The sequence below is a fragment of the Zootoca vivipara genome, chromosome 3 (assembly GCF_963506605.1).
Source record: "Zootoca vivipara chromosome 3, rZooViv1.1, whole genome shotgun sequence".
In the NCBI taxonomy this organism is placed as follows: domain Eukaryota; kingdom Metazoa; phylum Chordata; class Lepidosauria; order Squamata; family Lacertidae; genus Zootoca; species Zootoca vivipara.
Window position 1 is genome coordinate 36,060,182 of NC_083278.1, and position 25,539 is coordinate 36,085,720.

The window sequence follows — 25,539 nt, forward strand, 5'->3', positions numbered from 1 at the left end:
TTCCTACCATGCAAAACTGGTACGACTGAAAAGTTGTACAGTGCTAGCAATGGATTAATTTTGAAATTTGTAGAATATCTAGCCCTTTTTGATCCTATTGAGAATGAACATTTGTGCAGGGTCAAAGATTAAGAAACAATGGTTCACTTCCTAGAAAAAGATATCCAGAATGATCTTATACCGCTTCTAGCAGGTGCTATAAAGCAGAAAATTTTAACACATACAAACAAAGACAAATACTACTCAATAATTCTGGACTGCACACCTGATGTTAGTCATATTGAAGAAATTACAATATTGTGCATTATGTTGATATACGTATATTCCGGCGTATAAGACGACTGGGCGTATAAGACGACCCCCCCAACTTTTCCAGTTAAAATATAGAGTTTGGTATATATTCGCCGTGTAAGACTACCCCTCTTCCACCGCACCGCACACCAAATAAAAATTAAAGAAACATCAGATTTGATTTCAATATGGTAATTTTAATTCAACAGTTTCCCTTTAAAAGCCTTCAAAATCCTCCTGTTCATCATCTTATGTCATAAGTATATCAATGACATATTGTGGTCTATAAGGCAACTTCCTATGCTCCTGTGGGGAGAACCGGGTTTCATTTAAACTTGATGGCCTTTTCTCCACATCCTTTCCTGGGAGAGCTGCCCTTTCACCACCGCTTCTCCCCCCCCCCCTGTTTCGGGGCTCCTTCCACCCACCCAGAAGGCAGCAGAGCAGAGAGACAACAGCCTTCTCCTTGCAGGAAAGCCTTCCCGGGTGGCTGGGCAAGCCGAACGCACCCAGCTCAGCCCCCTCTTCCTCTCTAAAGCAAGAGCACCTTCCACCCACCCAGAAGACAGCACTTGCAGAGGAGAGAGGCAACAGCATTTTCCTTGCAGGAAAGCCTTCCCTTTTGTTCCTGCACGCGGCTTCGGGTGGCTGGGCTGAGCGGGCTATCTTCTCTAGGACTCCTGCTCAGTTCCTTTTAACCCCTAGCAAGCCGAGCACACCCAGCTCAGCTCCCTCTCCCTCTCTAAAGTAGGAGCCGACAGTGCAAGAAAGCTTTCCCTTTTGCTCCCTCCCCCCCTTTTGCTCCCTTTTGTTTGTCAGACGGCTGGGCTGAGCGGGCTATCCTCCTCACTTCAGGCACCCCCGTGTGCCGATGAAGAGGCGCTAATCCAGTCAAAGCCATGAGGGAGCCGTTTGCCCGTGCGTTCGCCCTGCGGAGAGCAGCCCTCTCCCGAGCGCGCGCTTCTTCAGGGACTCCTTTAGGGAAACTGTGCCATGCCCCACGGCCGTTTTTGAGCTCCCCTCACCATATGCGGAGACTGCTGATTCTAGTACCCGGCGTTTAAGACGGCCCCCCAACTTTTGAGACGATTTTCATGGGTCAGGAAGTCGTCTTATACGCCAGTATATACGGTAATAAAAATATCAGATGACATGTCTGAGCCTGAGATTATCATAAGAGAACATTTCTTGGGATTTCTTCAGGCCCCTTTTCCACTAAAGAGGCTACAGGCCCCTTTATGACAGAAACTCTTCTTGGACATCTTAGCAAGTGGGATTACTATTTGAGAATCTGCATGGACAAGGTTGTGATAATGGGAGTACTGTAACATGAAAGGCAAAGAAAATAGCATACAAAATAGAGTCCTAGACATAAACTCGTATGTCTTTTTTGTGCCCTGCAAGGCACACTCTTAAAACTTGGTAGTCAATGACTGATTGATTGATTTCATAAAATTTATACACTGCTTGATTGTATTTCTTAAAAAAAACCCTCAAAGCAGTAAACAAAAAACATATAAGACAATAAAGAAAAAATCACAATCATACCTTAAAACATACAAAAGTTAAAATACTAAAATTAAAATTACTGCTCAGTGTTGTCTGGAAGCAACTAGTTTCTTCAGTTTGGTTCAACAGATCTCTAATTATTTCTCTGCACCAACTCACGAGCTGGCAGATTCTAGTTGTCCATGTATCAGACTTGGGCATGACTACTAAGCCATTGAGCGAAACAAGGTGGGAGTCTCGGATTGATGTTTTGAAACCAATGAAATATCATCTTGGTAGTATATATAATGATTTGAGAGAGATCCTTGATGACACAAACCTAAAAGGTTTATCTGGCGATACTTCTAGAATTGCAGCTAAGGCCCTTGCTGTTGCAATTTGAAAGTTACATGATACAACACCCTTTTTGAAGTCAATATTACAGGCAAGCTACCTACTACACAATAAGTAAGCCAATTTAAATTCAACTACAAGCCAATTGCAAATGACCATAATTACCCTGTGGGCTGCAGGTGTAATCATAGCTGCCAAGTTATCCCTTTTTTAAAGGGAAATTCCCTTATGCTGAATAGGCTTCCTCATGAGAAAAGGGAAAACTTGGCAGCTATGGGTGTAATGCCAGTGAGATTGCAAAAGAGCTAGGAATACTACCAGACTTTGAGACAAAACAAGTTAGAAAAAGAATAAAGAAACACCAATTGAAGTATGAGACCCAAGAGACACCCACAAGATCCAAAGCAGAAATTCAAAGTGGGTTTCTACTATGCTGTCTTAAACATGGCCATACAATCTGTTGAAGAAGAGGTTCCAACAGCTAGGACAATTTAATTCCTTAGTTGGCTTTCCATGTAATATATATAGAGTCTGAAGATGTATTTAAGGCCTGCAATGATTTAGAAAAACCCTTGATGTACAAATAAGACACAAAGATATTGATGCTGAAGATTTGTGCTGTGAACTTACAGGAATAACTTGTAGACTTCCAAAGTCTATGCTGCCATAAGGATTACAGTACTTCTCTTCATACTACAACAAAAACTCATGGATAATGTGTTTCTGTTGCTCTGAGGATTCTTCTCGCACTGCCAGTGTCAGTGGCAAATGGTGAATGCGGTTTCTCAAAGATCAACCTTATAAAAACTTGCATAGGCTGAACAGTATTGCAAAAGAGACCTGGCAACTATACCAACTGAAAATCCTGAAGCACTTGGTGGCAGATTTTGCAAAGGAAAAGTGAGGTGTTGATGTGCCTGAAATTGAAACTTTTGCCAGACTTAACTTTTAACATCACAGTTCACAAGATTATTCACAATTATTTGTGTGCGATCACATTTTCTTTTGCATTTGAAAAAAATAAAATATTGTTGCATTACTTATCCTTGCCATTTAAAATAAACTTAGCAGTTTCACGTTTTTCACCCCCACCCCCAGACATCTCTTTTTTCAAAATTGTAATTAGCAATGGGCTGGGCTGGACTGCGGCAAGTAGCTAGCCTTCCCTGAAGTGCAAAATAGCCTGATAGCAGGATTGGGTAATACTTAAGATTTATGAAGCACACCTACTCGAGATTTACATCCCACTCAACATGAGTAATCCCCACCTTTCCTCCTTTCCGTTGGCGGGATTTTTGCCCAGCACCCACCCAGCACCACAGTTTTTACCTTGTGGAGAAATAAATTACCTCAGCATTGCTTACAAAGCAAAACTCGCGCGGGACGAAAAAGCCGGACCACTCCCTCTTCGAGGCACTTAAGAAGAAGAGGCTTTTCCAACAACTCCCCTCCTCCTGGACCATTTGGTAAGCTGAGGGGAACTGTCCTCCTGTTGTAAGCCAAAAAAAAATGGCTTATCTTCTGAGTTAGCCATTTGGCTTACAACACTCCCAGCGACATTTTGGAGGGAACCGAGCTCCGCTAACCACTAATAAGCCTCCGCCTTAAGCGACGCCCGGTCCACTCGACTGTGAGCCACGAGGGCGCCGGCCCGCGCCGCCCAATCACACGCGAGGAACTCAGAGCGATCCAGCCAATCAGAGCGGCCGCCTGAATCCGGCGGTTTATTGGTGCACGCGGAGAGGCGGGGCGAGCCGACGGTTTGGTCGCGCGAGGGCGGCGTTAGACAACCGCTGCTCGGGTGGCTCCTTCCCTTCCTCTCACCGCAGTACCGTCCCTGTCGGCTCCCCTCTCCCGCCATGTCCGACTGGGAGGCAGAAAGTGAGGATGACGAGGCCCGCCAAGCTCCCGCCAAGCCCTCTGCGGCCGAGTGGCGCCCGGTGACGGCGAGGGCTAGTGGGAAACGTGGCTCCGCGGGAAAAGACGACGAGGAGGAAAGAGGCAGTGGCGGGAGGAAATGGGGTTCGCGGCCGGCGCCTTCCCGCGAGCCGTGGCAGTCGGGGCACTTGGAGTACCGGGCCCGAGGCCCCTTCCGAGGGGCGGGCAAGGAGCGTGCCGGGTCGCCGCCGCTGTGCTTCCACCTGGATAACTCGCTCGTGGGCACCCTCATAGGTAGCGGTCGCTGTCCGTGAGGGGGAACTTCTCTCTTTTGGGGGGGCGGGTGGGGAGAAGCCCTCTCTTTTCCCAAACTTTATATGAAAGTGCAAACACGGGGGGCGCCCTTGCCTCCCTAGCAAAGCAGGTTATTGCTGGGAACAATCCTAAGCGTGGCTTCTGACTCCTGTGTTGTTCAGTGTTGGACTTGACTCCCTTGCTGATTGCAGTAGACGTGTGTTGAATTTGGACGGCCTCCTGGATAATCCTATATAATAATGTCCAAGATGTCCCTGCGTCCAAGCTGTCCCGTGTGTTCCTGGGTCACTGCGCATGTGCCCCAGGGATACAGGGATTGGACAGCAGAGACTGCGCGCGCGCGCACTCTCCCCCCACTCTGCCTCCTCCAACCGCCGCTCCCGCCGGACACCGCCTCACTGCAGGGCACGTCAGGAAAGCGAGGGTGGAGGCCGGCGAAGGCCTCCTCACAACCCTCCCTGGCCGTGAGGAGCGGCGGTTGGAGGAGGCGGGGGGGGAGAGTGCGCGCGTCCTTCCTGTCGGCGGCTGCGGGAGAGAAACGGAGGAGGAGAAAGCAGCGCTTTCTCCTCCTCCGTTCCTGTCCCCCTGCCGCCGACAGCAAGGACAGGTCCCAGGGTTCGGAGAAGCGCTGCGCAAGCGCTTCTCCGAACCCTGGGATGTCTGCTTCCTGTCGGCGGCTGCGGGAGAGGAACGGAGGAGGAGAAAGCAGCGCTTTCTCCTCCTCCGTTCCTGTCCCCCTGCCGCCGACAGCAAGGACAGGTCCCAGGGTTCGGAGAAGCGCTGCGCAAGCGCTTCTCCGAACCCTGGGATGTCTGCTTCCTGTCGGCGGCTGCGGGAGAGGAACGGAGGAGGAGAAAGCAGCGCTTTCTCCTCCTCCGTTCCTGTCCCCCTGCCGCCGACAGCAAGGACAGGTCCCAGGGTTCGGAGAAGCGCTGCGCAAGCGCTTCTCCGAACCCTGGGATGTCTGCTTCCTGTCGGCGGCTGCGGGAGAGAAACGGAGGAGGAGAAAGCAGCGCTTTCTCCTCCTCCGTTCCTGTCCCCCTGCCACCGACAGCAAGGACAGGTCCCAGGGTTCGGAGACGCGCTGCGCAAGCGCTTCTCCGAACCCCAGGATTCTAGCGCCCGTTATTGAACGGGCTGAAAACCACTAGTAAATTGTATAATACCTCATTGTTTATGAGACTCAGTTATATGCCACTTAACGGTGCACACTCTATGTAGAAAAAGTGGCTGGGTAAACAAATAGGCTCCTCTCCCAGAAAATAAATAGCACCCTCTGGCTGTTTTTAAGGTCAACTCAATAAAGCACCCTATGAATTCATGAGTGTATGCCTTTTGCTTGCTACATTTGTAGAGTTTTTCTGCTAGTGCAGAGGTGGAGGTGTATGTTGTTTGTGCACTATGATAGAGGAAAGGGCCAGGGAGGGAAGATAGATTTACTAGCTAAAAAGTGATTAAGACCACAGTCCTAACCCCACTTACCTGGGAGAAAGGCCCCATGAATTCAGTAGGACTTAGTTCTGAGTAGACCCACTGTTGGATTTGCACTGTAAGGCTGCAAATGTGTACATACTTACAGTACTTGGGAATAAGTAATTGAACTCGGTGGATCTTGAGTCTGAGTAGACATGAAAAGGATTGCACTGTTAAGGATGTCCAGAAATAAGAACTTTATAGTGTTGAAAAGAACTGTCAGGGGTCCTTTACCTTTACTATGGTGTACAGTACTTAGTTTCTCTTTAAAAGAGAAAGAGAGCTGACTTTATAGTCATTAGCACTTCTGCAACATAACTGATGTCAAATCTGAATGAACTGTCACTGGAGATAGAGAAATGGAAAGGAAACTCATGCCTGCAATTCCCTGTTCAAAATGGTGTAGCCCTAATATTTTCCTTTCATGAATTGGGTGCCAAAGAAAAAGAAAAAGCAGCAGAATTCTGTTCATTGTAGGCATTGAACAGTAAGCCTAAGAAATGCATATGTCTCAAGGCCCAAAAGAGGATTGACAGAGGGAGGCGGTCAAAGGTACAGAGAGTCTAAGGGACCTCCATCTGTTTTAGCCACATGTAAAAATCCCTTTCTGTAATTGAGTTGCATCCAAATCTCTAATACTATATGATCATGTTTACAAAATTTGGTACAGTATTCTTGAAATGGTTTAGCTTTGTACATAGGGAAAGGCGTGTTCACTGAAATATGTCAAAGTTGCATAAATATTATCACTATTATACTGGTGTTCTTATAGGGATAGGAATTGTTCATCTGGGGGAAACCTAAGAATTGCTCAGCTTCACTTCTGAGTGTTTTTATTTTAAAATTTGTACCCTCTTTAGATGCCTCCAGATACTTCCCTTTGGCTTCTTTACTTGTGATAGAAATAATGTTTGCATTTTGCCAGTAGCAGTATGCATTGTTCTTTTTTGAAAACATTTAGCTAAAATTGGAATGTTGCCAAATGTATTTTAATTTTGCAACAGGTCGAAGTGGAAGTAAAATAAAAGAGCTTCAGGAATCATCAGGTTGTAAAATACAGGTGAGGCACTAATATTTCTTTTTTAAAAATGTGTTTTAAAAAACCCAGTCTTTACTCAAAAGACTGGTTGTTGCATTGCAAAATAGCTGCAAAATAGTGGGGTCATGTGTATATTTGTGATCACAAAGCAATTAACAAAGGAATTGGGGAGAAAATGTCTAGTGTGTTGTACTTTATGTACTTGAGTCAGTTTAGTGGTGCTTAAAGATAAAGGGTCAAGGGACCCCTGACCATTAGGTCCAGTCATGGACGACTCTGGGGTTGCGGTGCTCATCTCGCTTTGCTGGCCGAGGGAGCTGGCGTACAGCTTCCGGGTCATGTGGCCAGCATGATTAAGCCGCTTCTGGTGAACCAGAGCAGCGCACGGAAATGCCGTTTACCTTCCCACCTACCGATATTTATCTACTTGCACTTTGATGTGCTTTTGAACTGCTGGTGATTAACTGAACTTAAATTGGGGGGGGGGTGCTGCTATACTGTTTTTAAACCCCAAGCATTTCCCCAAAACAAGTAAAACCTCAGTACTACAGTGGAACCTCGGTTTATGAATTTTCGGTTTATGAACGCCGCGGACCTATCTGGAACGGATTAATTCATTTTCCATTACTTTCAATGGGAAAGTTCGCTTCAGTTTATGAACGCTTCAGTTTATGAACAGACTTCCGGAACCAATTACACCCATGCTTCAGTTTATGAACATTTCAGTTTAAGTACTCCGCGGACCCGTCTGGAACGGATTAATCCACTTTCCATTACTTTCAATGGGAAAGTTTGCTTCAGTTTATGAACGCTTCAGTTTAAGTACTCCGCAGACTGTCTGGAATGGATTAATCCACTTTCCATTACTTTCAATGGGAAAGTTCGCTTCAGTTTATGAACGCTTCAGTTTATGAACAGACTTCCGGAACCAATTGTGTTCATAAACTGAGGTACCACTGTATTTATGATTGTACTGTACATTATGTTAGTGTAACATTTGGTATGCATCATCAAAAACACATGGATTGTGCCAGCAGATGGGTAACGAGTGACTTCCAATGAAGAACAAAGGTCCTGTTGAAAACCACTGTGACTATTGGCCAATGATGCAGATTTTCTAGAAAATTTACCAGAGTCCTAAATCTATTTTGTTTTTATTTAGGCCACAGTTCTGTACCAGCTTCCCTGGGAGCAAGCCCCACTAAACTCAATGAGACTTGCTTCTGAATCAAATTACACTGGCAGCTTGTTAGAAATATATTAATAAACATTATTAAAATAGTCTATTAATTTAACATACTCTATAAATAGCTTAGAAGTTTTTCCTACAGCTAAGGATTTTCAACTGAAAGTATTTAATAATGAAAAAATAAAGCAAACATAATGTAGATGGATACATTATTTGTATTGGTTCAAAAATTATATCCAATATTAGTAATGTTTGGAGTAGACCCACTTAAATTAATAGGCATAGCTAACTTTGATATATTTCAGTGGATCAAGTTTGAGTAGAAATTGGATGCAGCTCACAGCTTTTTTTTACTAGAGTATTTGAAAATATTTTAAGAGATGACAAATCAATAGCACACTCTCACCTTATATTGTTTGGATTTTAAAGAAAGGGCTGAATATGAGGTATAAAATATTTCCTGGGTATATACCGTTTTCCATATCTTATGTACACTTCAGTTAATACATTGAATGAGAACATAGTCATATCTTCTGGCCCTGTCTTCTGTGGAAGAAGTGAGTGGATTCTTCATGGATCCAGATGTGTGTGTACATGCGTGTGCACACATGTTTGTAATTACAAATTCCGGTTGTACCATGGTTCCTAATCCCATACTACCTATCCATGTGTAGATTGCTCACACATAAGACTAAATGTGGTTTAGTGCTATATGCACAAGCTGGAGTGAGTCCCAACTTGCTTCCTTTCCTGTGTGGCCAGAACTGGACTTTGGCATCATTTAGTTTTGCCTTCTCCTAATCTTGGATTGTTATTGCAGTTTCAGAAGAAGTGATATTTTCTGTAGCTTAGTTGTTAAACTAAACCAGACTTGGTTATAAACTGCAATCTCTGGTTCACAAGCAAAGATGATCTGAGAAGAAACTGAAACTTAATGCCACCAAAGTCATCCCAGTCATGTGGTATGGTGTGTGTATGTGAGTTTCACTTGGGCTCATTCATATGACACTGTGATTTAGTACTATATGTAAACTGGCCACAGAGTGTTCTCACTTTTTTCTGGCTGCACAGAGGTTAGTGCCAGCTGGTGCAGAAAGGGTGGGGGCAGTAATGACAATCCTGCTGTCCCCACACCTTGATAGAATGTATGGACGAAATATGAGAAGACTGCTTTAATTTTCTGAGAAAAAAATGTAAAAGACACTGTCTAAGGTACTAGACTCCTATCTATTATATTACTTTTTCTTATTGTAATGAAGCAAGGCATATTTAGAAATGGAAAACTTTCAACCTGATATATTGCTTCTGACTGCAAGATATCCAAGTGGTTTAGGAAATATTACTTGTACTTATCAAATAACTTTTTAGTGCCCAGAAAGACAATTTTAGAGCGGTATATTACAGCAATCTAATATCTGATTCTTCTACTAAGTAAAATACTTACATTTAGGTTGTAAAGGGCAATTATGAAGCTGAAATAAAGATATTTGGTGGTAATGATAAGCAAACGAAAGCCAAAATGATGATTGATGATCTTATTGAGAGGTGCAGCCAAAGCAATGCCGGAGAAAGGTATGTTAAAGGTAAGAATTTAAAACTTGATATGTAAGCTTTCTCTGCAGACTGATCTACTTTTATAAAACCCAAATTAGAGTTATCCACTCTGTTGAAGAGACATTTATAAACTGAAAGCTAGGAGGGGGTGTAGGAATAGCCAGAGGAGTTCATAAAGCTGCCCTTGTGATGCATCCAAAAATAAAACATGGTGTTGGTTCACATAGTTTGTCTTTATATCGCAGTGAAATGAAACAGTTCTGTGGTTCATAATTAAACTTTTTATCTGAATTCCCAAGAACTAATTTAAGCTGCATAATCTGATATAAAATGTTTAACCAAATCAGAATCTAATTTTGTTTTAACAGATTGCTTTAAACACCAAGATTTTGGAACGACTCGTTATGAAGAAAGTCGTTCCGGTGCTTTGAAGTCGGGATACAGTAATCCAAAGCAATCCATTAACTGGGCCTCCCTTCGAGAAAATAAAGCTAAATATGAAGCTATGAAGTGGGCTGGTTAGTGTAACCTATTTTTTAAAGGAATTGTAGGTGGTCATCCTTCAATATAAATGCTTTATTAGCTGTGAAAATAATCTACTTTGATACGTAAAAATTTCTAAGACATACTGAGAACATTTGATCATCTATTAATTTTGTCATATTTATTTTTAAAAACTGCCTGGTATGTGGTCACTGTTGAACGCAAAAATCAGATAAGATCTGGTGTAAAGGCCATAGTGTTAGTGCAGTATTTTAAGTGTCATATCACACTGAGGTTGCACCTTGGTACAAAAAAAGGCTTTTAATTAGATGTAAAAGGTTGTGTTAACACAATATACTATATTGACCACATTTCATGCACTAATTTAATGCCACTACAAAACATGGGTGCCAGGCTCCATAGGCATACTTAACCACAGAGTTAGGCATAGAATACATGCACAAGTCTACAGCACTATAGGGCATACCAGTCGTGCACACTAATGTGATTGGTCACTCAGGCAGACCCTGGACAGATGTACTGTTCTCATGTTATAAGGATCACTGCAAGACATTTTGACTCATGAGTCAAATTGAAGAAGTGTGCATGCACACGAAAGCTCATACCAAAATATAAACTTAGTTGGTCTTTAAGGTGCTACTGAAGGAATTTTTTTATTTTGCTTCGACTCAGACCAACACGGCTACCTACCTGTGAGTCAAATTGAGTCACTTCTGACTCTTGAGTCAGAAGTAACAGTGAAACCAGGGTACTGAATTCAAAATGTCTTGCTGTGCCTGTAGAGATTTTAAAATTAATCCTTGAATATAAAGCTGGGGAGAAGTAGTATCTTGTTATACAAGACTGCCCATCATCCAAATCTCAGTTTGTACCTACTGACTGTGGTACAAACTTTTTAAAAAGAAAGCTCAAAATTTGTTATTGTGGTTGGGTGTTTTTCTTTTCTTTTTTGATCTATTGAAACTTTGTGAATATGGAAAAATGAATTTCCATACTTAAGGTATGGTTTCTAGTAAACGAAAAGTGTTCAAGGGCTTATTGATAGCCCTTCTTTTGGTGATAAATATATTTGGTGTAGTTTCTTATCGGCATTTCTTTGCAAGCCATGTTCAATTGTGTGTCGGCTCAATAGAGCTACCTGTAAAAATGAGGCATAGGCTGGCATGGGAATAGAGTTCAGGGTTGTTTTTTAATGAAGATGGTGTTCTTTTCTATTCTTAGTAGTTTGAGAAGCAACTTTTTAAAATAACAACCCATTTTCCCTTTAATTTTATTAGATTTGCCTCCAATTGAAAAATGTTTTTACAAAGAATCTCTAAAGGTTGCTTCAATGTCACAAGAAGAAGCTGATAGGTGGAGGTAATAATTTAAATTGGAAAGTTGTATGGCCTATTGGAAAGTTGGGTTGCTTTTTAAATGGATTATAGTTTTAAGAAGGTGAAGACAATGTCTGCAAAGTAGTAGGTAATATTGTACTGAGTTTAGATGCACACCATAAGACTAGGCTGTGTACATATTTCACACAGGATAGGTCTTACATGCCTTTTTTATTGGGGTAGGATTGAAGTGCAGAAGCTCATTGTATACCTTGTAAGGTTTGAAAGCTGATGCCATCAGTCATGGAACCTTTCCAGAGGTATGCACTTTAAAATGTCTTACGTTAATGAAACATACACGTTTGAAAATGCATCTATAATCAGAGAACCTGGTTTGATTGCAGCTCTTGGGCAAGTATACATTCACTACAAACCCTGGCTTTCTATTACATAATAGTTTGAAAGAACCTTAATTATTCTTTAATCATGTTTATGATTTGCACTAAATCAAAAAACTCATTGCATGCAGTGGAACTTAGTTGTCATCATAGCTTCTGTTGGCAAAAGTCACGTTTTGTTTTTAATAGCAGCCTCTGCCACTGGCTTTGATTATGTTTAATAATAAATTATGCATAATAATGTTAAGCAACTTTCATCTAGTCTTTGGCATCAGCTAATTATGGAAATGATGACAAAGTGGAAACTACATGGGTTTTTGCTCTAGATATTTTGTACTTTGTCTGGAATGGATAAATAAACCATTTTGTTTGCTAGCAGTATAATATTATCTCTTGATGTCTTTTAAAGAAAAGAAAATAATAATATCACATGTGATGACCTGAAAGATAATGAAAAGCGTCACATTCCCAATCCTATTTGTATATTTGAAGATGCCTTTATGCATTATCCTGACATTATGGCAAATATAAAGAAAGTTGGCTTTCAGAAGCCTACCCCAATTCAGGTATTTTAGTTTTCTTTATTTCTGAATAGTGTAGAAACTGCTGTTTAACTAGTTGCCCCTATGTAGTAATATACTGTTTATTTCAGTCACAGGCTTGGCCAATAATACTTCAAGGATTTGATCTCATTGGAATAGCGCAGACTGGTACTGGAAAGACGTTGGCTTATCTAATGCCTGGGTTCATTCACTTGGATTTGCAGCCAATGTAAGAAATAATTGGAATAAAATTTGATTTATTCTGTGCCTGGTGGGTTATTTTTGTTAACCAAGTTGTTGTTGTTTAGTCGTTTAGTCGTGTCCGACTCTTCGTGACCCCATGGACCATAGCACACCAGGCACTCCTGTCTTGCACTGCCTCCCGCAGTTTGGTCAAACTCATGTTAGTAGCTTCGAGAATACTGTCCAACCCTCTTGTCCTCTGTCATCCTCTTCTCCTAGTGCCCTCAATCTTTCCCAACATCAGGGTCTTTTCCAGGGAGTCTTCTCTTCTCATGAGGTGGCCAAAGTATTGGAGCCTCAGCTTCACAATCTGTCCTTCCAGTGAGCACTCAGGGCTGATTTCCTTCAGAATGGATAGGTTTGATCTTCTTGCAGTCCATGGGACTCTCAAGAGTCTCCTCCAGCACCATAATTCAAAAGCATCAATTATTCGGCGATCAGCCTTCTTTATGGTCCAGCTCTCACTTCCATACATCACTACTGGGAAAACCGTAGCTTTAACTATAAGCTTTTGAACTTACTTCCAGGTAATTATGCTTTGAAATGTGGCCTTAATTAATTCCAACCAAAGTTAAATGATACTTGTATGCAACCCAAACAGCATAGTTAGCCTGTTTGCTAAGTTGTCCTCTGTTCTCTTCTTAAAGTATTGCCTTTTGTATTTTTATGTATAACTGCTATCTAAACAAGGTTGTATTTTCTTACAGACCTAGAGAAAAACGTGGTGGACCAGGTATGTTGGTTCTCACTCCCACTCGAGAACTGGCTCTTCAAGTTGAGGCAGAGTGCTCAAAATATTCCTATAAAGGAATTAAAAGGTAATATTTACATCATCTTCATTACTTTGGCAGTGGTACTGTAATGTGTCACAATATCTGTGAAACACGCCACTGTGAAACACTTCAAGTAGTATTTTTATGTTTACAGTCTTTTGATGGAATTATTAGGATTTAACATCTACAAATTCCCAATAGTATGTCAAATACTATATGGATTGCAGTAGAGATTATAATTTCTATCTAAAATTTTAGTCTTCAACTGCCAGCTTTCTTATGATCATGTTTAAAACTTTCATATCTACATCTGACTAAAATAAGCATTCCTAGGTCCCTCTAGATGTTTAGGAGAAACATCAACATTCTAGTTCAATAACGACATATATTTAAACAACTTTCTCAGCATTTTTAAAGAGTTCAAATTCTATTCTTGCTACTAAAACAGGACAATCCCACAGTAATCAAGAGGGCAGCTGCCACTTACCAAGAGGGTCAAAATGCCTGGTGCATGTGCAGCAGTGGAGCCAATCCAGTACTCCTGCTGCTTCACCCATCTGCACTGGGTTCCCTGCACCTTTCCCTCTCAGTAAGCAGAAGTGATGCTCAGCATCAGAAAGACAGGCAACTCTGCCCTGCCTGCCCTACCCCACAACCTGCTGGTGAGACAGTCAAAACCCTGGCCAGGCCATGGCAAGAAATAATGCTGCAGTGCAGCCACTGCTGCATCTGCAGTCCTGTTCCTCTCTGTGGTTGGGGTGGAAAGTGGGAGGCCAGGCATATCACTGTGCCAGCCTGAACCTGGTGCAGTAGTGAAGCTCAGTATTGTGAAGTGAGAGCAGAGGGGACTAGGTTGGGATCCAGAAGACCAGCCCCTCCTCCAGAACACTCTTATTCTGTTGTACAAACTTGGCAGATGAGAATCCCACTGGCAGTACTTCGCCCAGCTTCACATTCAGCAGGCACATCAGGGAACTCTGCACCAGCAGGATGATGCCATCAGACTACACAGGGTGTTCCTCTGCCTAAGCCAACTCTCCAGTCCAGCACAAAGAGGATTTGGACTGCAACCAAATCTACATGAAAAAATAAATCATGCAGGGTATTTAATGTATTCAATGTAAACATTTAAAATGACCATATAGTTTTAATTTAAAACAGCTAAATATTGGATAAACTCTCTCTAGCATTTGCATATATGGTGGCGGAGACCGGAAGGGGCAGATCAGCCTGGTTACCAAAGGTGTGGACATTGTTATAGCTACGCCAGGTAGATTGAATGACCTCCAAATGAACAACTTCATAAATCTGAGGAGCATAACATACCTGGCAAGTAGTCAAAATGTTGTATTAAATTGGGAGTAATGTGCAAGTATAACCTGCAAGAAAATATTGCAATAGGGAACTTTCATGCTTTCTTCCAGAATACTCCATTCTGTTCCTGCTAACCACTGTCATCATACCTCCAACAGTTAGCATTGCATGGCAAGTGACCAAATCATAGAATTGTAGAGTTGAAAGGGACTCCAAGGGTCATCTAGTCCAACCTCCTGCAATGTAGGAATTTCAACTAAAGCACCCATGGGAGATGGCCATCCAACTTTTGCTTAAAAACTTCCAAGGAATGAGAGTTCACAACCTCATGAGGGAGACCATTCCACTAGGGGCGCGGGTAGTGCTGTGGTCTAAACCACTGAGCCTCTTGGGGTTCCTGATCGGAAGGTCGGTGATTCAAATCCACGCGACGGGGTGAGCTGATGCTCTATCCCAGCTTCTGCCAACCTAGCAGTTTGAAAGCATAGCAGTGCAAGTAGATAAATAGGTACAGCTGCAGCGGGAAGGTACGCAGTGTTTCCATGCACTCATCATGGTTTCATTGCACCAGAAGCAGTTTAGTCATGTTGGCCACTTGACCCGGAAAGCTGTCTGCGGAGAAATGCAAGATGAGCGCCACGACCCCATAGTCGCCTTTGACTGGGCTTAACTGTCCAGGGGTCCAGGGGTGTTAAAAAAAATAGAAGGACAGGGCTATTAGTAATGCTAAAGAAGAATTCAGAATGTCTGGTAATATTTTAGTCACAATATGAACAAATGGTATAAAGGTCCTTTTATTTTATTTTTTATTTAATACAAATGAATATGTTTTTCACATCAGGTGATTTTCAATTGGAAGATGTCTTTGAACATCAAATTTTGTTAAGTAATCACATAATTGTTCCTTTAGGTGTCCTTCAACAGGATCTACCACAACCATCCATTGGTGCATGAGTAGAAAGTTATCGCATATATGGGGAGGTGAGAGGGGAGGGAGTTGGAAAACGGTTGTGTAAATGGGCGCCCAAGGGCACAGTTTTGGCTCACAGCCTTTGTTACATTGTAAGCATGCAACATCTTCTAAAACAAGTATGTCTAGTTCATATATTGCGTTACTATGTCTAATTCTGCATTATTCACAGTGCAACTGGAAACTTCCTTAGGGATACATATTTTATCTATGTTATCTCTTGTAGAACAATCCCAGAAAGGAGTTAGGTAGATTTTGAGTCAAAGTAGAGGTATTGTGTTAGGTAAGCCAAAGGACATAGCGATGAGAGTATACATGTAAAATGAACTTGTTCATGCTCTGCAGATAATAGTTTAGAAATTTAGTGGTTTTGGCATGGAGTTTCAGAAAGCCAACAGTTTATAACTATTGTTTTTCACAGGTGTTGGATGAAGCTGATAGAATGCTAGATATGGGTTTTGAGCCTCAAATAATGAAGATTTTATTAGACATACGCCCTGATAGGCAAACAGTTATGACCAGGTATGTGTGCCTTTTTAGTGGTTCATGGCTTCATCTGAAGATGTTTTAATGGAAAATATGGTATCTGGATGCTACATCCTAAAGTTGTTTTATGTGAAATATTGTTTTATTACATTTGCATACCACCTTTTCGTCCATGTAGCTCAAGGTGGTGTACATGTTTCTCCTCCACATTTAATCCTCACAACAAGCCTGTGAGGTAGGATAGGTGGAGAGTGTGTGACTGCAAGGTCACCCAGTGAGCTTCATGACTGAGTGGGGATTCAACCCCATGTCATCTTCCAGCACTCTAACCATTACACCACATGGAAACTCTCATCAATCCAGTGGACTGGTAGAATTCAGGCACCCACAGCTAAGTGGAGCATATAAAACACAGGATTCTTTCTCCATCTGGCCACTCTCCTCTGCCCAAGGTGGAAAGAAGCACTTTGCCAGCCCTGTGGTCAGCACTTTCCAAAGTGCCAAGTGTAGGGCTAGCAACACCCCTTGTATAGCAGTTGTCAAGCACCCATCGGTCTCTCGTGCAAGGGACTTTGACAGGCGGACAGGATAATTCACCTGTCAGTTGTGTGGAATCATAAAAGTATAATGTGATTGACAGTTGAGTGGTCCAACCCACCTGTCAAATTTGCCCCACAAGGCCAATCCTGATAAGGATCTGGTCCATGGAAGCAAAAAGGTTCCCCATTCTGGAATTAAATCAACACCTTTCTAAGAGAAACTTTATTCTTGGGCAACTGAATTCTTTATTTCTTTTGTTGTTGTTCATAGTAGCAAACTATTTGCAACTGCCTTGTTTGTATTTAGGATGGAAACATGAGAATGCAGGACAGTAATAGGATTGAAATACAAAATGACTTTCCTTTTCATTCCTACCAGTGCTACATGGCCAGATGGTGTCCGCCGTCTTGCAAAATCATATTTGAAAGATCCTATGATTGTGTATGTTGGTACTCTTGATCTAGCGGTGAGTTGTTTTCTGTTTTGGGTTTATTACTCCTGTATTATTTTTAATAAGACTGTATAAACTGGACAATGTCTAGTGAACTAGGCTGTATTTATAAAAGATATAGCAACTCAAAATCTAATAATATCTCAGGCTAAAATGAAAATAATAAAATGGAAATCTTAATAATGCAAGAGGTTCAAACAGATTGCAACATTTGTTTCTTTAAAACAATTTTATCACATTCTTCAGCCTAAAAGACTGCCATAATGGCTTGCAAATGTCTCAGCCCTTATTCTTTGCAGTCTAAAAACATGATGGAAAGGGGGATGGGAGGAAAGAGGAAAAACACTGTTTTAGTTCATAATTCCTTTAATAAGCAGCTGGAATGGAAAGATTTCAAGGAGAGGAGGAGCCAAAAGTTCAGGTGAGCTGAAAGGCTCTGTGGCCCCATCTCTGTTCTCTCCTGAAGAGAGATAATTTAAGCTTCCTCTTTCTCATGCACAGAATAAGAGCAGTATTGTCCCTTCCTGTCCACTGGGTAGACCTGGGTAAGCCTGGATGCAACATTTCAACAAAGTGTGTATGTCTAAAATCCAATGCTTATGAGCTGGAACTGATCAATTTCTCAATTTTGAGGGAGGAGTCATGGTAAAATCAACCATGTTATTAGGGATCGTGCATTTTGGGTTTTAGGCATATCCATTTATACCTAAAATGCAATGTGCATAATCCCAAATAAGATGGCTAATTTACCATGACCCCTGCAAAATTGACTGATCCGCTTTCCACAAAACACTGGAATCGGAGAGCTCTGGTAGAATTATTGCCCCTGATTAAAAGCCAGACCTGTCAGTCACAGTGAAGTGCTTCCTCCACCCTCATGGTGTTTTTTCTATATCTGGATCACTGAGGTTATACAAAATGCTTCAGGGTTCCCTGCTCTGTGTGAGTCATGCAGCTTTGTAGAGATGCTTCTTTACCTTGGGAAGTCCAACATCTCTCCAAAGTTTCACCTTGGAATTCAGGATTCTTCCTAGGGGAAAATAGCCCTAGCAAGAGGGTTGTGTGCCTAACTCTCCCCCAGTCATTTAAAGAAAGAGTATTTGAGTGGGAGACTAATCAGACCCACTGAAGCCATTGGATCTGGATTCTCTGGTTTGTGGTTTGCAATCTAAAGTAGTGCTCTGATTTTTTTAAAAGTGAGTTACTTGATTCTTAGTTGTAGGTGTTAAGAACTGTACAGCAGCACCCAATGATTTAGGTGGGATTTATTTTCAAATAAACATGCCACAACAGCCAGTTCTAGTCAAAACTCATGTTCAAAGTCTATATGCATCGTACCTGAATAGTCTTCCCAACATGAAAATTCTGTGATTCTATGTTGAGATTCCTGCATAGCAAGGGGTTGGACTACATGACCTACAGGGTCCCTTCCAACTGTACATTTCCATCTCGGATTCTTTCAGTATTCCTAGCTATAACAAAGTATGTACAATTCTTACTTTATACTTTGACAAAGTTCAAATTACATTCAGGTTTCCTTTGATTAAATTTTGTTTTCCAGGCAGTAAATACAGTGGAACAGAAAATTGTTATTATTCCAGAAGAAGAAAAAAGAGCTTTTACACGTTACTTCATTGACACTATGAAGTCTGAAGACAAAGTCATCATTTTTGTGGGAAAGAAGCTTACGTATGTAGAAATCTAACACGAATATTTGGCTTATTGCCTACATTTGTCATTCACTATTAACCACTAAATATGATTTACAGGTGCCTTAATATTGAGTCAGGCCATTGGTCCGTCTAGCGGCTAGCCCAATATTACCTTATTATGTTAGTTGAGCTCTAGGGCCTACAGCAAAGGTTTTCTCCCATCACCTTTTGTCCGTCTGTTGAAATGGAAATACTAGGGATTAAAGTTTGGGCCTTTGCATAAAAAGCATGTGCTCTTCCAGTCAGTTATGGCCCTTCTTCAGCCAAAATATGGTTTTGATTTTAGATTCTTTAGAATTTTAGATACAAAATTTAAGCTGCATTTATTTTCAGCTCTTAATATTTGGTGATGTGCTCTAATTAATTCCCTTTTCAAGAAGTAGCAGTAGGGCATTGTTTGACCTCTTGGAGGCTGGTTCCATCTTAAGCCATGTTTGGGTGAGGAAGAACCCAAAGACTGACTCAGTTTCTTGAATCAATAGGCAAGGTTATCTCAAGTTCTTAGCTTTCTTTTTCCTTATATGTTCAAGATACGATGCTGCACGTAGCAGCATTTAACAAAAGGGTATGTTACTTTTGTTTACCAGGATGTGTAAGAGTTACCCATAAGAGAAGTTATGTAAAATGTCATATCGTTTATATGACTCTGCTATATGCCACTTAACAGTGAGCTCTATGTCAAAAAAGTGGTTGGGTAAACAAATAGTCTTCTCTCCCAGACCAGAAAACCAGAAGTAGAGCCAGATGCTTTCAAAGCTAAGTGCAGCATGTCAAAACAGCTAAAAAGCATGGGTTTCTTGCAAAAGGTTTTGACCCCTAAGCTGTGCTTGAGGTGACATGAATTTGTTCAGTCACTTCTGGTAGCAAATTCCAGATGCAATGTTCAGTTTCATTGGATGGCCTGGGGTCTTATAATGCATAATATTATATATAATATATAAAAAGGGAGGAGAAGCTATACTAATTTCTTCTACACCACACATCATTTTATACACCTCTATCATGTCCTCCTTTAATCGCCTTTATTCTAAACCAAAAAGCTCCAAAGTTAGTCTTCCCTAATATGCAAGTTGCTCCACCTCAATAATTTACTTCTCTTTTATTTCTTCACGCTTTTGGTTGGATCCAGATTTCAAGTATGACTAAGTTATGACTAACCTTAAGTAAAGGTACCCCTGACCATTAGGTCCAGTCGTGGACGATTCTGGGGTTGCACGCTCATCTCGCTCTATAGGTCAAGGGAGCCAGTGTTTGTCCACAGACAGCTTCCGGGTGATGTGGCCAGCGTAACTAAGCCGCTTCTGGCAAACCAGAGCACAGAAACACTGTCGCTTGACGTGCACTTTGACGTGTTTTCGAAAGTTCCATTAATTTCAAGGGTTCTACTCTTAACATGTTCGGGTTTTTGCTGAGTCAGTAGCATAAAACACCATCAGATTGCTTCTTCACACAATCGAATCTAGGTCAAACTAATCTAGGTCAAACTAATAACATTTGGCAGAAAGCCAAGGTCTGCTTCTACCTTAGCAACAGCGTTTCTATTGGTTGAGGTTCAACACTGAGACTTGTTATCAGTTCAGTATGTGTGTGGTGAGTGTAGGAGAGAAAGTGCTGTATCGGTTGAGAGAGAGAGAGAGAGGAGAGGATTTATTTTGCTTTGCTTTGTATATAGAAACTCTGTTTTTCTTTTATTTTAATAAATCCTGTAAATAGTTTATTCTGCGTCCAGACGTCTAGTCATTTCAGTTACCGCCAGAAGCTTCCGGAAAAACCTGCGCAAACTCTGCTGTGTTCAGGCTGCAGTCACACCTGACACTCAAAAAGTCTAAGATAACATGGGTTAGTGTGGAGCCAACCCATGACTTTTCTTTGTACTGTAATTCCTTACCTAGTCTAAATAGAGCATTCAAATTCTCCCGATAGCAAAGAAATGTCAGAAAATGCTGGTTTTCATCTATTTTCAAATATAAAAAGAGAATAGTTTCAGCATATAATCTCAATAGGACACTTTTTCTTCAAACTCTTTTTGATTGACTCATGTTTCATAATGGGGATAGCAGTACAATTCTTTGGAATAAACACACATAGGATGGTGATATCAATCAAAGAAAGTTGTTTACAACATGATAACTAGTGATATAAGACATAAAGGGTGTGTTACGGTAGGTAGTCTGTTATATTGCTATTGCTGAAATAGTGATATAAGACATAAAGGGTATGTTACGGTAGGTAGTCTGTTATATTGCTATTGCTGAAATTTAACATTTGCAATGGAAATAATTCTTCATATAGAGTTCTTAAGTGACTTTTCAGTCTTTCATCTCTGCATTAGTTCCCTGTCTGTGAAGTGAACATATTTACATCTACCTCATAAGTGCATTTTGGGACACATCTCTATGCTGGTGATTTCTTTCTCTCTTTTTTGTATAAGGAAGCCTGGTAAATGCATACAATGTTTACTCGCTGATCATAAATCCTTTAGCAATAGGACATTAAATGAGTTTCCTTGAACATGTGGAAGGAACAGAGTACCTGACATAGGGTGTAGACTACTTATTTTAGGTACATGCAAATATACGAACCAAATGTATGAACCAAGCAATCCTATGTGTTTTTTTAGTTTTTAACTTTTCTGTTTAGTGCCGATGACCTATCAAGTGATTTTGGTCTTCAGGGAATTCCTGTCCAGTCCTTACATGGCAATAGAGAACAATGTGATCGTGAACAGGCTTTAGACGACTTCAAGAAAGGTAAACTTGTAATTGGTTAGAATCAGTTGTCGCATAACACTAAGCAACCAGTCATAACATATTTGCGGAAGAAGATGCAGTACCACTCGGCAATGATTTTTTAAAAAAAACCTAAGGCCTTGCTGGCTGTGTTTGCACATTAAGCCTCAGGGCAGGTTACAACAAATACATCACTAAAACGGCATAAAACTATGACAAGTTGTTGTGTGACTTATTTCTACATACAAATGTGGCCATTGAAAAGGTTTACCATTGCTGCAACCCAACCATCCTTCTATAAGGATAGCAGAGAAACAGCCAGTGAAATGTTTTCTGACTTTCTATCTTAAAATATTTTGTTGAAAAATAAGGCAATTTTTATTAGTAAGGTGTATTTTCTATAAGGTTGTGGATATTGCACTAAACTTTGGGAAATTTGGAATGTTTACATACTGTGTTTTTGTTTAGTATAATATTGTAAGCTAGTACAAAGAGGAAAAAATGGCATTTCCAAAATAAACGTCCAATCTTATGTATGTGCAGTATGAGTTCAAATATCAAATAAAAAGTTGTTGATTTCTCTACCTAGTTAAAAACTCTTGTCAAATCCCAATTTATATCTTTTTGTGAAGTATCAATATACCGGTATGTCTCACTGTGCTTGTTCTAGGCAGAGTTCGCATACTGATAGCAACTGACTTGGCCTCCCGTGGACTTGATGTGCATGATATCACTCATGTCTTTAATTTTGACTTCCCTCGCAACATTGAAGAGTATGTTCATAGAGTAGGCCGTACTGGACGTGCAGGGTAAGTGGAATATTCTATATATAGTGAATTGAATCTCTGGAATGTGCCACTGTTACTTCTTAAAGGAACACCAGTGTTTTCTCCAGCACATTTTACATAGACAGACAGCCCTGTTTAGGGCAGCTTTTAATGTTTAACAGACTATTGTATTTTAATATTTTGTTGGAAGCCGACCAGAATGGCTGGGGAAACCCAGCCAGATGGGTGGGGTATAAATAATACCGTATTTTCCCGACTAGGTTTTTTCCCTAAAAAATAATGTCCAAAATTTGGGGGTGTCTTATACACAGATCTCTCCCCCTCCCCAATTTTCTTAAATCGGAGTCTATACATGGGGGCGTCTTATAGATGGAAAAATACAGTAATAATTATTATTATTGCTATTATTATTATTCCTCATTTGGGGACATCCTAAAACAATTAGAAACCCGCTATCTTGCTGAGATGCAAGTTGACATTCTACTTCAAAGAAGAAGAAATGAGGTTTAAGCTGCTCACTAGTACTTCATCCTAGGAGTTGCAACAGGGTATTTTGACTATTATTCCTCAGCACAACTCAATAAAATAAATCACTGAACTGCTTTTATTTGAGTTGGCAATCTTGACAGTTTTGCATTTGTTTGTTTTTTAGCCGCACAGGGGAAGCTGTAACCCTTGTGACCAGGAATGACTGGCGGAATGCATCTGAATTGATTGACATTTTGGAAAGAGGAAACCAGGTACAGTAATGTTTATCATACCCACACTAGCAATTAGCCCTCTCCCTGACTTTCCCCCCAGACTTGAGGTGTGTCTCAAAAGCTCTTCAATAAGAAAATGTTTTTAAGGTATTGAAACTTTGTTCTTAATATTTACTTGCTGTTTAAGATTTGTACCATGTCTTCATGCATATAGCCTCAAGTGGCTTACAATGCAAAAAAAAAAAAAAACCCACCAGAAAAGCCACTGTTAACAAGGTGGTTTATGGAAACCAATTCAAACATAAAAAACAGCAAAAGGAAATAAAAATCACAAGTACAGGTATGGAAAAACAACTGACTTCAGCTGGAATCAAGAGATAATAACTAATGGTAGTTTAAGTTCTAATAATACAGATTGTGTATTTGAATATATTTATTTCTGGATGTAATGGTAGTATCTTGTAAAAAGAAATGCATGCATACTTAATGTCTGGGTGCATGTCTTTGTATTATGGATGTGAGAGAAATGGCTTATAAGATGACATCCACCACTTAGGTCTCTGGTAATTTAAACTAACTTTGTAAAGCACTTTGCATAGCAAAAGTTTGTGCTTTGTACCTTTCTCATCAGTAAGAACTTGAATGGGGGAAATGTGATGCATTCCAAGAAATTTGCAGTGATAGGTAGACTTTATGCAAAACGGACATCACCTGCCAACATACCAGAGTTTAATGAAATGCAAACTAAATGGGAAGCTACAAAAGACCTATTAAGCATTACACTTATAACTATCTTGCTGTAATAATATCCCAGTACAGTGGTACCTCGGTTTACGAACTTAATCCGTTCCAGATGTCCATTCATAAATGAAAACTATTCTTAAACCGAGGTGTGCTTTCCCTAATGAGGCCTCCCACCGCCAGTGCCCTTTCACCATTCGGATTCTGTTTTTAGACCGAGATAAAGTCGGTCGGGTGGCGCTGTGGGTTAAACCACAGAGCCTAGGGCTTGCCGATCAGAAAGTCGGCGGTTCGAATCACCGCAACGGGGTGAGCTCCCATTGTTCAGTCCCAGCTCCTGCCCACCTAGCAGTTCGAAAGCACGTCAAAGTGCAAGTAGATAAATAGGTACCGCTTCAGCGGAAAGGTAAATGGCATTTCCGTGCGCTGCTTTGGTTTTGCCAGAAGCTGTTTAGTCATGCTGGCCACATGACCCGGAAAATGCCGGCTCCCTCGGCCAGTAAAGTGAGATGAGCGCCGCAACTCCAGAGTCGGTCGCAACTGGACTTATTTGTCAGGGGTCCTTTAGCTTTTTAAAAAAATTCTCAAACCAGGACACTATTTCCGATTTTGTAGAGTTTGTACCGTAAACCAAATCGTTCTTAAACCAGACTCTTCTTAAACCAAGGTACCACTGTACTGTGTATTTAGTAGTTATAAAACTTATGGAAGGGGGAAATCTAATTTGATATGATACAAAGAATGAATATTAGCCTTTTTCAGTGTACTTAGATAAAATATTTAATTCATGGAACAATAAATATTGAAGTCAGCTGTATGAAAGTATTGACTCCATAATTTTCTAATTATCAGGTAATTCCCGAAGAACTTATTTCAATGGCTGAAAGATACAAGCAGTTTCAGTTGAAAAAAGAAATGGAGAAAGATATGGGGAGGCCACGTGGGAGATCTCGAAGGGGTTTTTAATCCATACTTGAACACAGTGAGTGTCTACTAAAATGTTAGCAATAATTTTAAGTAGAATGCCGTATTCCTCCAGCTTTATGCACACTTAAAACATAACTTAAAAACCTGGTTGTCTTGAAATTGCACCATTTATAGGAATGTGCATTTCCAGATTTGGAAAAAAAAATGCTTATTAGAAAATTGAAACAATACTTTTTTATATAGCTGTCATGAGATATATAGCAGTCTTCTGAGCAAAGCCTGCTCTGAATATACATAACATAGTAATCATACTGAAGTTGGTTGGTCTAGTCTGGGTCTGGGTCTGGCTAGTGCCTAGGGATTTCAAATCATGGAGCTTTATGTATATTAATAATAATAGGACTTCTTTGAAGTTTTATTGGCTTATGGTACATTGATTACATCTTCTCATCTTCAGGGAGGAAACCTTGTACATAAAGCAGTAATTGTCAACTTTGAAGTTTTTGTCTGCTCATGAGTACCAACATCTTGATCAATGGAGTTCAGAAATACTGGAAATTATGCTGGCTTGTAATTATTTTCAAATTCTATCTATTCACTGTAATGTATTCTAATGCAGTGCTGTGATAAATATTATTTTGTTAAGTTTCAGTTTTGATACATTTTGGTTGAGAGTAATAACTTAATACTTTAAGTTATAGCAGAGCATGTTCATTCTTGTTTTGTAGCTTATAGTAGTTTTGTTAGATGGAAGAACTGCACTTCACAGAATAATGTTGATAAAAGTTCTTATTTACAAGGAAAAGTAACAATGAGGCAAACG

General features: G+C 40.7%; 1 protein-coding gene across 1 annotated transcript; it reads left to right on the plus strand.

Annotated features, from left to right (window-relative positions):
• The first annotated feature begins 3,992 nt into the window (after nucleotides 1-3,992).
• Nucleotides 3,993-24,755, plus strand: DDX43 (DEAD-box helicase 43). Its single transcript, XM_035110597.2, has 16 exons — nucleotides 3,993-4,305; nucleotides 6,804-6,859; nucleotides 9,478-9,610; nucleotides 9,950-10,099; nucleotides 11,363-11,444; nucleotides 12,209-12,365; nucleotides 12,452-12,570; nucleotides 13,292-13,402; nucleotides 14,545-14,686; nucleotides 16,063-16,163; nucleotides 17,046-17,133; nucleotides 18,680-18,807; nucleotides 21,471-21,580; nucleotides 22,230-22,368; nucleotides 23,000-23,087; nucleotides 24,642-24,755. Exons 1-16 carry the CDS (start codon nucleotides 3,993-3,995, stop codon nucleotides 24,753-24,755), a joined length of 2,031 nt encoding a protein of 676 aa, XP_034966488.1.
• The last annotated feature ends 784 nt before the right edge of the window (nucleotides 24,756-25,539 follow it).